The sequence below is a fragment of the Eublepharis macularius genome, chromosome 3, assembly GCF_028583425.1.
Source record: "Eublepharis macularius isolate TG4126 chromosome 3, MPM_Emac_v1.0, whole genome shotgun sequence".
Taxonomy (NCBI): Eukaryota; Metazoa; Chordata; class Lepidosauria; order Squamata; family Eublepharidae; genus Eublepharis; species Eublepharis macularius.
This window is the reverse complement of record NC_072792.1, coordinates 156,461,436-156,478,322: the sequence shown is the minus strand read 5'-3', so window position 1 is coordinate 156,478,322 and position 16,887 is coordinate 156,461,436. Positions and strand designations below refer to the sequence as shown.

Below are 16,887 nucleotides of genomic sequence, written 5' to 3'. Positions count from 1 at the left end.
CCCATCTGGAATTTGCTGCCTTAAACCAACTGCTTACTGTATCATATGGTTGGCCTAGTACACTTCAGAATGTTTACAGAAATTCAGCCTGCCTAATGAACTGCAAAGGATAACAAAATTAATGAACGTTTATGTTGTTATAAATATGTTGTATTGAACAGAACCTCAGTGTTAATGCTTTGGATCCACCGAAGCATTTCCATGGACAGAAGGATTTCTACCTGTGGAATGTGTCTTTCTTGCCTCTTCTTCCATTTCAGTCAAAAGTGCATCCCCCCCACACCCAAATATCACAGGCAGGAACATCATTTCAAGGGTCATTTGGGGCTGCAATAGGAGACAAGAAAGTTATACTCTGCAGATGGAAATCTTTCCATCCATGAAAGAACTCCAGTGGATCCAAGCCAACACACCTTGCCTGTAGTTGGTTATGGTAATGCAACTCTGACATGCGCTGATAGCTCAAGATCCAAAATTACTAACATCAAAATTATTATTTCTATAGCAAACATATAGATCCATCATCCTTAATTTAAGCAGGATCGATCCTGAGGTCCTTGTACTGCAAACCATAGCTCAGCCTTATTGGGGAGAGATCTTATGTGATGCAACCATTACCTTGATGAAATAATCTAGTTCTTGTAGCCAAACCCATTCAGCTCCAACTTAAGTGAGTGTTTTTGTCTCCAAGTTCAAACTATTAAAATGAAACTCTTCTAACTGCTGGTTTGGATAACATGAGAACTCCAGATCAAATTCATTTGTTCCTCCCAGGAGATAGCGAGTATCTTCTTTTCCAAGAGTTTATGGCTAGATGTTCTTCAAAGATCTTATTTGTTGCATCACAATATTTCAAGTGTTCCCGTTTTAAGCTCATGAGAACACAAACACATCCATTAGCATTTTTCATGGTATGGCATACTGATATAACTCTCTGCATTCAGGGTTGGCATCAAGCAGACAAAGATATTCCCAAACTGAGTCTCCTCAGAGTAATGAATTAATTCCTAGCATTCAATATCTCTGGGATCTTCAGGACTTTCCATTTCAGCACCCCCGTAGTCCAATACAGTGCCTGTTTTCTCTTTGTTGCACTCTTTGAGTTAGCCCTTTTTTTCAGATACGTTCTCTTTCAGCTCTCTGATTCCCATGCACTTTTCATCGTCTTTTTTGGTGGATGAATGTGCCAAGGAATGCAACCTTCTTAACATCCAAAGCTGCTAAGGCAGAATGCAAGAAAAAGAACAATGCTATCATTAATGGGCCAAAAGATTTCTTTTTGCTCTGGTCACTTCTCTAATCTTCTGAGACAGGAACGCCATTATTAAATTAATGCCTTTAATGTTGCATTTTGGTCTGATGAGAAACAAAGAGCTGATAGATTCATAACCTAAGTTGCAGAAACAGCCTTGCCTCCCACACTCCAGATGGCTTAAAACAGCTCTGATGAGAACTATTGTTTATTATCTATTCCTCAAACAAAATACTTTTAAGATAACAGGCAAATAATTTGAGGTTAACCATTTCAAGAGCTTCTGTTGAGATGAAATTATGTTAGTATAGGCATGGATGCCGTAAGGCGAGGGGAATGGAGTTGTCTCCAATGTAAGGGACAAGCAACAAGGTTTACTTAGCATGACAGAAGCACACCGAGCAGATACACCTCAATGAGAGGCTATACCGACTTCTTTTGCAAGACTGCTCTGCGCTCTGTTTAGCTCAGAGCTGGTACAGAATTACACCCAAAGGCAATTACTAGGCTTTTTCCTCTTCCCTACTTATTTCCAAATCACTCATGGAACAGGAGAGATGAACCATGGCTTGGATCCACTAATAATTTTCACAAACAGAACGGATTTCCGTCTGTAGATCAACATTTCCTCGCCTTCCCCTTCATGCTGCCACCCAAAATGCCACTCCTGGAAGACAAGAGACCCCCCCAGGAGCACCATGGGGGGTGGGAGGAGGCAAAACTCACCTCCCCCAATATGCAAATGTCCAAGCCAGTAAAGCATCCTCATTTAATACACTGCAAGGCTGGTGTATTATAATAATGTACTGGTAATGTTCTGATACTTAAGACATCACAGCACCTACAGTGTATAGCACTTGCAGTGCAGTTTTGTTTACTTTATTTATAACCCACTTTTCTCCCCAATGAGGACTCTAAGTGGCTTACATTGTTCTCCTCTCCTCCATTTTATCCTGAGAGTGTGTGACTGACCCAAGATCACCCAGCAAGCTTCCACGGCAGAACAGGGATTCCAGCCTGGCTCTCCCAGATCCTAGTCGGACACTCCAACTACTATACTCACTCTAAGTTCACAATACGGAACTCATAGTCCAATCCTAAGCAGCGTTTACTTTCTCCTGATGTACCTCTGCTTGGGACCGTACTGCGAGTTCCTTGCGGGGAGGCAAGCCTACGTACTATATATCATAGCGGGAATGTAAACATGGGTGAGCCTTGTAGTCACATAAATGAGTTTTATCACCAATGCTTCTGAGGATAAGAGTCCAGGCAATGTGACTCCACGTTCAGAACTGATAATGCTAAACTTTACTTTGCTGTCTCCCTGCATCAGGCTAATAAACTGAAAGGAGAAGCTATTGAGATACAGGCAGATGGCCTCTATCAGTAAGTTTATGAATGGATGTTTCATGTGTTTGCTGGATATGGTATCTGCCTTACAAACAGCAACAGGTTTGAAAGTTTAACCAAACCTCTCCCTTAATAAGGCTAAGCTAAGAGTTACAGTGACATCTACTGAACCAATCGTTTAATTCTGTAGTTTAATTTTTTTAAAAAACAGGCATTGTGCAAATGCTGGGTCACACACTATGGAGAACACCAGTTGCATCCAGAGTCTCTATGCTGTGTAACATCACAAGTGAGTTGCAGGTGCTTCTCAATTCCTGTTTGCATGATGCCAGATTCAAATTGTGACTGTGGCACATGTGGAGAAGCAGCTCAAAGAGCTCAAACCAGTGTTCATGCTCCCCTCATCCCAGTGAAGTAAATTAGCCTGAGCAGCAGTCACTCAGTGAGCTTCATGGATGAATGAGGATTTGAACCTGTCTCTCTCTGCTCTGCTTAAAGAGATTTGGTCATTATCTTTACATTGTAATTTTCTCATTTGATAAAAATGTTTCTATTTTTTTTGGGATTCGGTTTCGTTTTCTCAGCCATGCCGGACGCTCCTCTCGGCTGGTCCGGGAGGAAACGACCGGGCACCCTGACCGGGCGGCTGATCCGCAAGGATTAGCCCCCAGGACTCCCAGGGAGGGAGCCAGGGTCCGGGACGCGGCGGGAAGAACTCCCCGAAATCAATGCGGGGGGGGGAATTTCCCGTTTGTCCCTATGGAGGCCGGCAGATGTGTGCGGCGCCTCGAGTGCCGCCGGGCAACGAGAAACGGCAAGTAAAAGAAACAGGCGGAAGCCTGTAAACAAGCGAATCCCTTCTGTTTTACAAGCGTTTGTGAAGGAGAGGTTGATCTGAAGAAGACTCGCTCTTCCCCTTCGTTGAGTTCCAGAATTTTGTTGGCGCCCCCCCCCCAAATGGCAGCAAAGAAGCAAAGTCCCGCTCTCGGTAAGTCAATCTCGGCTACTTTGAAGGGGGAGTCGCTCGAAGAGTTGGTGCGCAGGGCGGTGGTGGAAGCCATAAAACCCTTTGTTGACAAGCTGAACAAAACTGATCAAAGGGTGGGCTTAATTGAAAGCGAGGTGAAAACCATTAAGGCAGCAGCGGGGTCACTTGTGAAGGCTACATAAAAGGAGCTGAAGTTGGTGGAGAACCAGCTGATCGGGCTACAGGTGGAACGAACGCAGACAATTTTGCGTCTCCAAAACGTGAAAGAGGAGGAAAATGAGGATCTGTGGGATTTGGTCTCGGAACTACTGGCGACACCCGCGAGGACGACTAAAGAAGAGGTTAAAAGCGCCATTTTGGAGGTCCGTCGGGCTTCTTCAAAATATGCAACAAAGCGACAGTTGCCTCGTGAGATCATTATTGACTTTTCATCTAAAAAGATTCGGGACACCATCCTATATAACTCATACAATGCGGATTTGGACTTTATGGGTTTGAAAGTCAAGATTTTGAAGGACGTTCCATTTCTAGTCCGGAAACGGCGTTTTAAATATAAAAAGTTTGCAGCTCTTCTGAGGGACCATGGAATAAAGTACAAATGGTTATTCCCGGAAGGAATATGGTTCAGATATAAAGATCCGGCCTATAAGATATTATCAGAAGATCAACTAAAGGATTTTGAGAATAAAAACCCAGAACTCTGCTGCACCAAGAACGAAGAAAAGGAGGAGCCGGAGGGGGGGGGAGGAGGAGAGCATCGCAACAGCAGTTGCACAGAGAGAACTGCGTCCGGGACCTAGAAGGGGGAGGAAAGTTTAATCAGAATTTGAAATGTTTATTCTCTGTATGATTAACCACTCCATCATTACTCTATGGAGCTATTTTTGTATTACGACAGTATGAAGGGAAACATTGAAGTGTAGTGTTTAGTGTTTGTAGTTCATTTCCCCCCCCCTTTTCTTTTTCCACCCCCCTTTGTCCCTTCCCTCTCCCCTTTCCTTGTGATAGTCTGGTGTAGTGTCTTGTAGTTATGAAAATAAAAAAAAATTATAAAAAAAAGATAAAAATGTTTCTATTTTTTAAAGCATTTGCCGACATTCACTTGATTTACGTTTAGGGATCCTTTTATTGCTACTTAGTTATGCTATTTTTTAAAAAAATCATAGTGTGCACTTCAAATACTTTGCTCTGAATGTATTTTTAAAAATTTTGTTGGATATCCTCTTGTCACAAGTGCTATTAATAAATAATAGCAAGATAAATATCAGCTGTCAACACAAGTGGATACACAGGTAGTGAAAAGATTAAAATGTTGTGAAAGAATAGTGCTTGAATCTCCACCACAACGTAAGGTCCAAGATAGAGGAAAAACGTGACATTTCCTACTTGTGTAGAGAGGGGTAACAAACCCAAGATGACAACAGCTGGATTGTGACTATAGAAAAAGTTTTGGTACTGTGTCAATATTACATATTAGTAACCTCAGGCAGAGGCACAGGCTTAGTGCATGTATATATGGCAAGGCTGCCACGCACACACACACACACAGAGTGCATCATCTGCTACCAGATACTTGCATACCAGAGATGCATCAGATGTATATTTGACCAGGGCTTGCAGCAACCAGGCTCCTTGCACCTCACTTTCTGTGCCACCAGTGCTCTGTTTCTACCATGAAGCATCAATACAAGATGCAATCTATTGAATGATCAGTGAAAATTATCAAGATGTTGGAATTTTCCACCAATTCTCCATCTTAGTGACTAGGCCCTTTGTACATTTTCCTATAAAGTCCTGCTCTCAGAATCTGTTTTCTATCTCCGGAGAGAAGACCCTACTAGGCTATGCTCCTCCTTCCTTCCCTTACACATCAACCTTTTAGTATTCAACTTCCTCCCTGTCTTGGACTACATTACTTGACTCTGGCCCTTCAGTCCTGCTGCTTCTGCAACTTGACCATTGGTTGTCCTGGCTTATGCTACTTATCTCTTTCACTGTTGGAAGTGATTGCCATCTTTCCCTAGGACATGACATGAACACATGAAGGTGCCTTAGACTGAGTCAGATTGCTGGTCTATCAAGGACAATGTTGTCTGCTCTGACTGGCAGCAGCTCTGCATGGTCTCAGGAAGAAATCTTTCATTCCTCTGCTACCTGATTCTTTAACTAGAAGTGCTGTGCACTGAACCTAGGACCTTCTACATACAAAATGAATGCTCTGCCACTGAACCGAGGCTCACACCAATATATACGTGTGCTTTCTTGATCTGTCCAACTGCCTTTTTTGTGGCAGACTGATTGTGCATACACCTAAGGTCACACATGATGGGGTTCTCACTTCCAGACTCTCTCCTCTATAAAGTGGTTCCATTCATTCTCTCTCACTATGCAGCTCTCTGAACTGGGAACATAAATATTTATGTAGAAATTGGGATTGTTGCTGAGATTAGCAGTGCAATCCTAAACAGATTTCAATGGGCTTAGACTGGAGGAACTCTGCTCAGGATTTCATAGCATATCACTCAAGAATTGGAGCATATACCTAGCCTTCTTTTTCTATCACCTTTCAATATCCAGCAACTGTTCATCTGGTATTGCTATTTGAAAACTGGAAATTATTTGACTACACTTCTACAGAAGTTGAATATGGTAGCATATACTTCATACTTTTAAATCACACATCTATATCATTTCATTAAAATTGTTTCTGTGCTGCAAATAATATATTACAGTTAAAATTCTGTGCATAGTACGAGTGCTAAACTTGTGCTAGATTGCAAACAATAACTACTATTATTAACAAACAGGTTTTTTTTCCTCCATCAGGATTGTATTCAGAGTAACTGCAACACAGTTGCATGAAGATAGGTCAATATATGCATTATTGTTTATTGAAAAATTATGTATATGGTGATTTACAGAACATATAATGCAGCATATTTTGCCAAGGAAAAAGAAAAATAAAGCAAACAAAAATAAAATGTTCTTTTTTTCCAAACCAAAGTTCAATCTTTATGCCATAGTTCTGCAATTCAGAGAAGTGGACAACTAACTCAGCATGTACAGTGGAGCTTTGGAACACCGATCTCCCTTAAAAATCTGTCTCAGATTCTGCTCTAGAAACACAAGGGACAGTTCTGATACACAAAGAAGTGGCGGCGGGGGGGGGGGGGAGTCAGAAATCCCAGGAAGTGCAAGTAAGCCTATGGTTCAAAGGGATTCTAGAAAAAACCTGGAAAACGCAGCACCTCTGGTTTTATGGTATGTCACCACTAGATGGCAGTTTGAGAACACAAATGGACTTCTCCATCAAACTGAAAAATCAAAAAGAGTCCAGTAGCACCTTTAAGACTAACCAATTTTATTGTAGCATAAGCTTTCGAGAATCAAGTTCTCTTCATCAGATGCCTGATCAGTTTTGATCAGGCATCTGATGAAGAGAACTTGATTCTCGAAAGCTTATGCTACAATAAAATTGGTTAGTCTTAAAGGTGCTACTGGACTCTTTTTGATTTTGCTACTACAGACTAACACGGCTAACTCCTCTGGATCTATGTCCATCAAACTGCTGTCTTGTCCCAGGATCTTTCCAAAAGATGTACTTGACAGAATAAATCAACAGCTGGTTTAATTTCTTATCTCTTTAATCAGCTTCCAGGCAAGAGTTTGCACATTCACTGACTATGAAAACTGTATCATTCTCTTGCAGCCTCAAGGTGAGCACAGAGATTCATCTGCACGTACACGTGCAACCACAGAGATCAATTATCTGTATTCTTTTCCAGAATCAAGAATGCTGAGCTGTTCAGTTGTCATTTTAAAAAATGTTTCTTGGTCATGTGGATGCAAAATAGCTTACTGATTTATATTTATGACTCCTTTGCCCTTCTCCACCAAAACACATAACAAAGAATATCATTTAGAACAGAAATTATAAACCAGAAAATCTGGTTCTGGATACAGTAAAACAGAGTTTTCAAAACATGAACATACGAAGTGGCTTTGTATAGAATAAGGCTATCAGTGTCCATCTAGCCCATTATTGTATTCTGATTAGCTGCAGTTCTGATCTTTCCAAGACTTGCTATAGACTATTTTTTTAATTGAAAGTGCTAGTAGTAGAACCTCAGAATGTCTCCAAACACATTGTGGCAGCTTGGAAGAGCAGGAAACTGCCTTTGTTATCTGATTGGTACAAGAAGATATGGGACATATTTGTAACGGAGACAATTCTAGATCAACAAAAGCAGATCGAGTCAGACTAATGTATCTCTGATTTTAATGAAACATGGCAACCTGTAACTGACTTTATAACAAGAAATGAGGCAACATTCCATTTCACTCACCCCAAACAGTTCCTACTTTTATGATGTAGATATGTTAGCTGTAGTTCTATCCATGATTGTAAATTTAGTTTACCCATTGTTCTTTAATGACTTAGTAATTCTTGTGTATACTTTAATATTTAGCATCTTTCAATGTTTTGATTTCTAACTTCTGATGTATGTTGTTTTTAAGCTGTTGTACAATTTTTCTGTTTGAATAAAGTTTATTTAAAGGTGAAAAAAGTCTGCAAGCAAAGCAAATACTCGGCTCCCCAAAGGGGCATGGTATAGGTGTGGGTGAGAGAGAGAGAGAGAGAGAGAGATATTTCTATGTATATCTGTCCAGGCTGCACTGCCTATTCCAAGGGTAGAATTTGTACCTTCTATGCATGGTATTCTTTAGGACAGGTGAGAATACACAAGCATGTGCAAACTCGCTGATTTCAAGCCTGATTTCATTTTGAAGCCCCAACAGTCATTCATCCTTTCCCATTCTGAAGTAGATTATGAATGGAGTATCCCATCCCACTCCCTTCCTGTTATCACTGGATTCATCTGTACCGCTGGAAGTAGATCTTTCTTTTATATTTGCACATTTTTAGTATCAACTATTTTAGGTTAAATATACTGTCCAACAGAATAAAGATGCCTGCCTATTTACAGTTAAACACTACAAAAACTACACCTAACGACAGTGGCATGGCAAAACACTGAGCTCTATGAAAAAACTATAACTTGTAATTTCTGGAGTCATGCTATATTGTGATAGTTTGCATAACAATACAAATGGAAAGTGGAAGTTGCATGAGAATCACCTTATACAAAGTTCCACTTGCTCCTTACAAAGCTTCAGTCAAAGATGTATTTTGAAGAAAACACAAATGATGCACCAGGCTAGTCATCTATAAAACAGTTGCATTATAGTCACAGTGGTGGTGGTGATGATGCGGGGGGGGGGGCTCAATGTATACAGGAAGCTTGGGGGGGATCGCTCAATCTTCCTGCAATAATGCAATGATATAGCTGTTAGCATGTTTTGCAAGTCAGGAAACAGGAAGCATTTTTTAAAGAGTCAGTCCTGAGTTAAGCTGAAAACTAGAGTTAGATAATGCAAGTTCCTTTTGCTATTCTTCCATATACTCTTTTACTAAAAATAATGTTCTTGAAATAAGCAATGGGAATTAAGCATATATATTTTTAACGTTCTCCTTGGGGGGCAGGGCTAGGAGGATGAAATTCAGGCATTCCTGATGACGAGAAAGGTCCATGATGTTTGGTTGGTGTGTATGTGTTGGAGGGGGCCAATCACTGTCTGGGGTCTATAGGTGGTTCTTGACAGCTCTGGCTCTGCTGCCAAAGTTCAGTCAACTCAAAGTATTTGCAAATTTCCAGGGATTGGGGGGCGGGGTGGGGGGGCGGGAGGGCTGCATGTTCTTTGTTACAAGGATGGGATATAAATACAGTAAATTAATAAAAGCAGACAGCATAAATTATGCAAGGTGCTGCTGCAAGGCAATTGCACTCTGCACCAGAGAAGTTCTGACTACAGCTATATGTAATCAGACAAATAGTCCATACAGCTTATACTGTTCTGACTGGCAGTGCCTGGCCAGTTATCAGATGATCTTTTCCAAAACCTTTTGACTCAGAGCCTTTAAGGGGAGATACAGGGACTGAACCCAGGACCCAACGCATGGACGGAATATGCTCTACCGCTGAGCCATGATACCTCCTCTTACTATTTGAGCTTTTGTTGGACACTCTTCTAAACTAATTCCCACATCCCCAAGGACTAGAAGCTGGAATTTAAAAACTAAGAATCTGAAAGTGTTATGTGCAACTATTAATGCCTGTATTTATATGATGAAAATGCTAAAATAAAAACAGCCACAACACTTTCTCTATTACCACAATATGCAAGAAATGAACTAATCATTGTGAGGCAATTAGGCACAACGTAGAATAGGGATGTCAAAGGAGGAAGTGAAGATTTGGAAAGCACCTGAAACAGTTAACATGAATAAAAAATAAAACCATTCCACGACAACTTGGTATTTATTGCCACCATGTTATGTCGCCAATTGCCATTTTATAATCAGACCATTACATTGCCAGTCTAACTATACATACTTAAACACCAACCAGCGCTGCTCATCAAAGCACAATAAAACTGCAATGGCACATTAAGGTTTGTGTACGTAGCATCTGCAACATGCAGCCTTACGTATAATTCTCAGCATGTTTGGCACTGACTCCAAGGACACTCACCAGCCTGACACCTCTAATCGCTACGTGGCTGCACTAAGTATACCTTACCAGGGCCCCAGTAAGAACTCTCCTAGCTGGATCCTGCTCTGTCTCGCTTCTGTCACAAGGCAGGTAAGGTTGCAAATTGCAATAAAGCTGCCCTTGAAAAGGTACACAGGCAGTCTCTTTCTAATGCTTTCTTTATCCGTGTTCACAGGAAGCAAAACAACTTGAAACACTTTCAAAACATAATTCTTGAAGACAGGGATAAATGGCAATTATCTAAGCCACCTGCCAGTATGTCTGAATCCATACATATATTGCTTGGGCTTATGTGGGTATTATTGCCTGCCCTAAAGATATGGGATGCTTTCTTCTTACCTCTTCCTTCTTTTCATCAGCACTCGGAGCTAAATTGAGGCTCAGCTGAGAGTGGCTGCTGATGCCGCTATCTTCATTTGCTTCGTCGTAATATGCAGCTTGCACAGAGTCCTGGAAACAAGCAGTATTTTTCCCCAGCTTGGAAGAAGGCCCCTCCCCTCTTTCCTCACTTTCCATTGAGCTGAGCGACAAGGTGCTGCACTGATCAGGACAATGGAAGTTAATATTGCACTTAACCTTTTCAGCACTAGGGCTCTGAGGCTTAGGGACTGCAGGTCTAGCAGGGATGTTGGAATGCTCAGTGCTGCCTGTAAACTGAATGGAACTTTTTGGTTCATCCGACTCTTCATAAAACACTTCATTAGGAATTGGGCTAATATCCTTAAAGGGAGGTGATGAACATACTGAATCTGGGGTGTCGCAGGAAGATATCCCGTGACTATTGGTATTGCAGCTCAGTGTGTCAGTTCCAACACTGTCATCCTCCGAGCTTCTTTGGAGACTAGCTGCAGGAAAAGCAGAGTCTGGGCTACATTTGGGAGGCTGACACCTCCGTCTGTCACTTTCATTGCTGCTAGACACCCGGCGTGAGTAATCGTCATGTAGTCTGCTGTTTGATCTTGTCCTCTGGTTCTGCTCACTGGATGATGGTGTTTCCCTCTTAGGATTGTCTTTCTTCAAGGCAACGTCAGCAACACTGCTGACAAGTTTCAAAACTCTGTCAAAATCCTTCGCTCTAATTGGGCTCTTCCAACGTTTTGATCTCCGCTCTGAGTTCCTGTTGGTTTTATCTGAGTCGGCTGAAGAAGTGCTTGTTGTTCTCTGTGGAGTTTGCTTTTCACTTGCAATTTTGAGGTCGGTGAGGTTTGAGGTGGACTTCCGTTTGAATGAGCTCTTTTTCAAAAAGTTCAGATTATCTATACTTTTGCTCCGCCTGTACATGACTTCATTGCTTTCACAATCTTTCACTACAATTTCACAAATCTGGGACTCCTGGCTGAGGGGGGATATTGTTTTGGTATTGTTCTGATGATCCTGAATTTTATCTGTGTCTAGTAAATTTATGCGGCCAATGCCATAGGCGCGCCTGATGCTGCGTGATCGGCGAGTGTTCCTCAGGAAAGAGTCATCACTTTCCTCACCATCAGAGTTATCAGAAGCCAAAATATTATCTACTGTGCTGTGCAAATCATGTAGAGGTCCTGAGTAGGAATACCTGTTTGTCTGAACTCTCATCACTGTACCATTTTGGACACGCTTTCTTGTATCGTTCCCCAATGTGCTGTCATTTAAGTTGTCAGAGTCTTCCTTGGCTTGGATTCCTTGGAGAACAGAAGATTTTAACTTCTTGAAAGATCCCATTTTTCTAATGGAAGATAAAGCATTCCATGTTGAGGGGTTCCCCATAACTATCAGGGAACGGGGCCTTTCTACATTGGAGCCAGATCTTTTCCGAGGAGTGGAGAAAAATTGCATGATTTTGGAAGGGCTAACTTTGTTTCCCTGTCCTTCATCTTCACAACTGTCACTGGTGTTGCATCCCCCATTTTGAAATAATGAGGTAGTGTTGTTCTGTAATTCTTTATTATCCATGACTATACAGGTGACAGAGGTGCCATTTCCACAGCCATTCTGACATGCTGTCATGTTTTCAGTATCATAAGCATTAGGACAGAGGGCTTTACAACTCACATCCAACACTTGGCTTTCTTCATCCTCTCCAAACCCAGGTTCTTCTTCAGCTGTGCATCTTTTGGAGTTATTATTTTCACATCTGTAGGGTAAATTTAATTCTCTAGAAGTCTGTACAGCCTGCATCAAGAAACAAAGCCAGCATTTAGCATTTTTCTCTACAGCAAAATAATATACAAGGCATTCCTAAAACAAGGCTTTCTCATAGAGTTAGGAAATGCTTTGAGAATGATACCAACATTAGCATAGCTATTAGATAAAGAAATTATATGATAAATATGTGTTCTTTATGAGTTTGGTTACTGCTACTAAGCAGAATCTAAAGACCATGAGGAGCTACAACTATGGAATTTTTTCTTCATTTGAGGCTCCTACTAAATTTACTTCACCATTCACTATCACTGTGCCTGAACTACAAATAACCATATGATCCTAAGCAGAGTTGCACCCTTCTAAGCCCAACAAAATCCATGAATTTAGAAAAATGTAACTCTGCTTAGAATTGTACTGTAAAAAACTGTAAGTCCGCTTTCTTTGGTCCTCAGATTTTTAGCCATTGCACATACCACTTTGCCACAAATAATAATAATATTCAATGTATATACGGCCCTTCAGGATGACTTAACACCCACTCAGAGCGATTTACAAAGTATGTTATCATTATTCCCACAACAACAATCACCCTGTGAGGTGGGTGAGGCTGAGAGAGCTCCTAGAAGCTGTGACTGACCCAATGTCACCAAGCTGGCTTCAAGTGGAGGAGTGGGGAATCAAATCCGGTTCTCCAAATTAGAGTCGCACGCTCTTAACCACTACACCAAACTAGCTCTAATATATTTGGTGTAGTCAATTCTGACAGCAGCTATCACCTACTGGGGAAGAAAGGGGGAAGGGAGCCAGGATTCATAACCCAATTACACTGACCATCTGTCAGGTGATGTGGACTTGATCTACCAAGGACTATAGAGTGCACAGTCCAAAGTAGATACAAAGAACTTTACTCCACACACTCAAGTCTTTTGCATGCATGGAGAGCATCCTGGAAGGTGATCTGCAAATAAATCACTCTTGCTAGATCAACATTTCTCATTGGAGAGCAGTCTTTTGAACATGTGAACTGTCTGGGCTAATCTGTAAAAGGAAGAGCTCCCCCCCACCCCCAAGTAGCTGTGAAGAGGCAGTGCAAAGAAATAGAAGACAAAAAGTTCACAGGCTTTAAACAGTGCATTTTCATCACAGTCCATAGTTTAATGAATAGTAGAAAGTGTATAGGGGGAAAAAACTAAAAATGAAACATCCACCAACAGACACAAACAAGCTACACATTAACATTCCACAGTGAAGTCTAAAAATTCAAACAATTATTAAGCTTTTCAATCTTGTTTTCATTCCCTGAAGAAAGATACAGTCAATATGTGATGCATGGGTGATACAAATACTTGGAATTTATAATACCTTCCATCTCACAATTTAACTCAGACTTAGTATGTTCATTCTTTTATTTATATATGAATCTTATTCCATTAAAAGAACACAATATATTTCAATAGTGGTGCTTTGGTAGTGAGACACTTCACATCTCACCCACTAACCCCCATGCTACTCTATTCAAGCATTCACAAGAGAACTAATTTGTTCACACGAATGCTAACTTCAATCTAAATATTTACAAGGGGGCTGCTTTAAAATGGATCCAGCACAATACTGCAAGAAACTTCAGACTCCACTATTCCCTCACAAGCCTACACTCCTCTAATTCTGATTAGATTTTAAATGTAAAGACAGGGACTGGGTCAAGCTAATGGTTTTCACAACATAAAAAACACACACTTCAAAAGAATAAAATGCAAAGGGTGGAGATGAAAGATGTGGAGAAGGGAAAGGAGGGGGGATTACCCCACACACTGCATTATCAGTGCAATCCTCCAGTCTAGCCCATTGAAACTTTGCTTTGTTTAGGACTGCACTGTATATCTGGTTGATAGCCACACCTCTAAAAACAATGCAAAAATACAATGTAAAAAGACGCCCCCCCATAAGGGTCCATTGCTACCAACCTACCGGTTTTTTAAAAAACTGCTTCAACTAGTCATTGTCTCCCTAGCCGGCAACGGATCCCTCCACATCTCTTTGGGTTCCGAAGTTCAGCTCGCGTATAACTTTCTGTGCGGCAAAAAGCACCTGCTGGCCTCCGGAGCGCCTCCTCCTTTCTTCATCTCACAAAATAAAAACGGCTCGACCTGAGGCGCTCCCCGGGGCCAAAGGCGGCCATGCGCCCGCCCTCCCCCAAACCGGCAGCCGTTTACCTGGAAAGCCGACAAACTTCTGCGCGCAAGTCCAGCCGGCCGAATCGGAAGGCGCGGCACCCCGGGCCCTCCTCAGTCCGTCACCCCGACACTGGAGGAGGAGGAGGAGCTCACACCCCTCCTCCCGTGGCGGCGGCGGCTGCTTTCCCCCTGGGTGTGCGCTAATCCGCTTCCACGCATCACTATGGTAGCCACCGGAACAGAGGGAGGGGAGAGCAAGGCAGCAGCAGGAGCGCCGGGGCGGGAGGGGAAGGAGGAAAGTAGCTGGCCGGGAAGGCGAAGCGCCTCAGTCAGAGGGACCCGCTGGCTCGGGAGAAAGCAGCGAGAACGAGGTGGCGCTCAAAAGACTCCCCGCGCTTTTCTATCCTCTCTCCTCCTTCGGCTCGTTTTTTCTTCAGAGAAGGAAAGGTTCGCCCCCTGTCCTTTTTCCTCAGAGCCGGTCCGAGGTCCCCACCCGCCCCTATAGATGCCCCCCTCTCTGGCCTCTCATGAATCCCTGCCCGCTTTTTATCTGCACCAGACGCCGGGAGTTTGACCCAGCGGGACAGCTAAGGAAGCGGCGGGAGGAAGGGCTCCATGATAAATTGATAATGCCTCTCGCTTGGCAGAGCCATTTACATTTTCAAAGCGCTGGCCCCGCCGGCAAACGCTCGCTCAGCCAGGCGTCGCTTTTTCCCGCCTCCTTTTCCGGGCTGGGCAAAGAGAGGCTCTCAGGTGATGGTCGGACGGAAGATCCTGCTAAGAGGGGGAGCGGATGGGAGTAGCGGGATTGGAGTCCAGTGGCACCTGAGGGACCCACGAGATTTCCAGGGTGTGAGCTTTCCAGAGCCAGAGGTCCCTTCATCAGAACAAAGGTATCACTTTGAGCATCTGAAGAAGGGAGTTCTGAAGGCGGAGAGCTGAAACCCTGAAAATCTTGTGGGTCTCTCAGGTGCCACTGGACTACAATCCTGACGTTCTTCTGCAGACTAACAGGGCTACCCTCCTGAAACTACCCAGACGGAAATAAGCACAGCATCGCGCCAACCCAGCAGCGTTTTGAAACAGTTGTAGGGAGACTTGTTGGTCCTCACAACAAAACACCCTGTGAGGTGGGTGGGGCTGAGAGAGCTCCTGTGACAAGCCCAAGGCCACCCAGCTGGCTTCAAGTGGAGGCGTGGGGGATCAAACCCAGTTCAGGTTAGAGTGGTTAAGAGCTCGGGGACTCTAATCTGGGGAACCGGGTTTGATTCCCCACTTGAAGCCAGCTGGGTGACCTTGGGCTAGTCACAGCTCTCTGGAGTCTCTCAGCCCCACTCACCTCACAGGGTGTTTTGTTGTGGGAATAACAACAACATACTTTGTAAACTGCTCTGAGTGGGCATTAAGTTGTCCTGAAGGGCAGTATATAAATCGAATGTTGTTATTATTGAAATATGTCCCAACTAACGTTAGTTGCTTGCCTTAAAAATCTGTGTATGTAGGAGTGTGTGTACATGCGTGTCTATATATTAACATCAACAAAATTTGATTTTGTTTGTGCGTTTATGAATCCAACCAAAATGACACAAACCAGCAAGCAAAGCTTTCCAATCCCCCAGAACTCTTCAGGCTGGATGTAAAGGGGGAGGGGGAGCTGGAATGTTTGTGGGCATGACAGGATGACCTTCATCTTCCGGAATATGTAGGCTGACTTGCAGACTTGGCTGGGTTAGATGGTGCTGGGTGCAAAATAATAATAACATTAACCATGTTAATGGCCTATGGTGAAGAAATTGGGGAAGTTTGTATTAAAAGAGGTATATTTCAAGGGGACTCCTTGTTGCCTTTATTATTCAAGATCTCATTAATCTCCTTGACAATGGTCCTAGAGAAAACAAAAATGGGTTATTATATTTCTGATCAGGCTGGGAAAATAAACCATCTCCTGTACATGGATGATTTGAAATTGTATGCAAAGAGTCCCACTGAACTTGAATCATTGCTTAATATAGTGAAAATATACAGTGATGATATTCAAATGAAATTTGGCTTAGACAAATGTGCAGTACTCTCCATGCGGTGGGGAAAAGTAAAAAATATTGACTATAGAACTTGAAAATGGTGACATGATATCATTATCAAACAATGAAAATTATAATTATCTTGGAATATGAGAATTAGATAACATCCTGCATGTGAAAGTAAAAGAACTGACTCAGAAAGAATATATCAAGAGAGTATGAAAAATTCTGAAGTCAAAATTAAATGGTGGCAATACAATCAAGGCCATAAATACATGGGAAATTCCAGTGATCAGATATCCAGCTGGAATAATAGATTGTACACAAAGTGATTTAGAAAAATTGGATCGAAAAACATGAAAAC

The 16,887-nt window shown here is 42.4% G+C and overlaps 1 protein-coding gene across 1 annotated transcript in view; it reads right to left on the bottom strand.

The window, feature by feature from the left end:
- Window positions 1–14,603, bottom strand: part of SPATA13 (spermatogenesis associated 13) — a 54,741-nt gene extending 40,138 nt beyond the window's left edge. Inside the window, exons 1-2 of the mRNA XM_054973524.1 lie at window positions 14,542–14,603; window positions 10,544–12,355 (exon numbers count right to left, since the gene is read on the bottom strand). Coding sequence (XP_054829499.1) covers window positions 10,544–12,190 — 1,647 coding nt within the window. The 5' untranslated portion in view covers window positions 12,191–12,355; window positions 14,542–14,603. The remainder of the gene's footprint in view (window positions 1–10,543; window positions 12,356–14,541) is intronic.
- Between the last annotated feature and the right edge of the window lie 2,284 nt (window positions 14,604–16,887).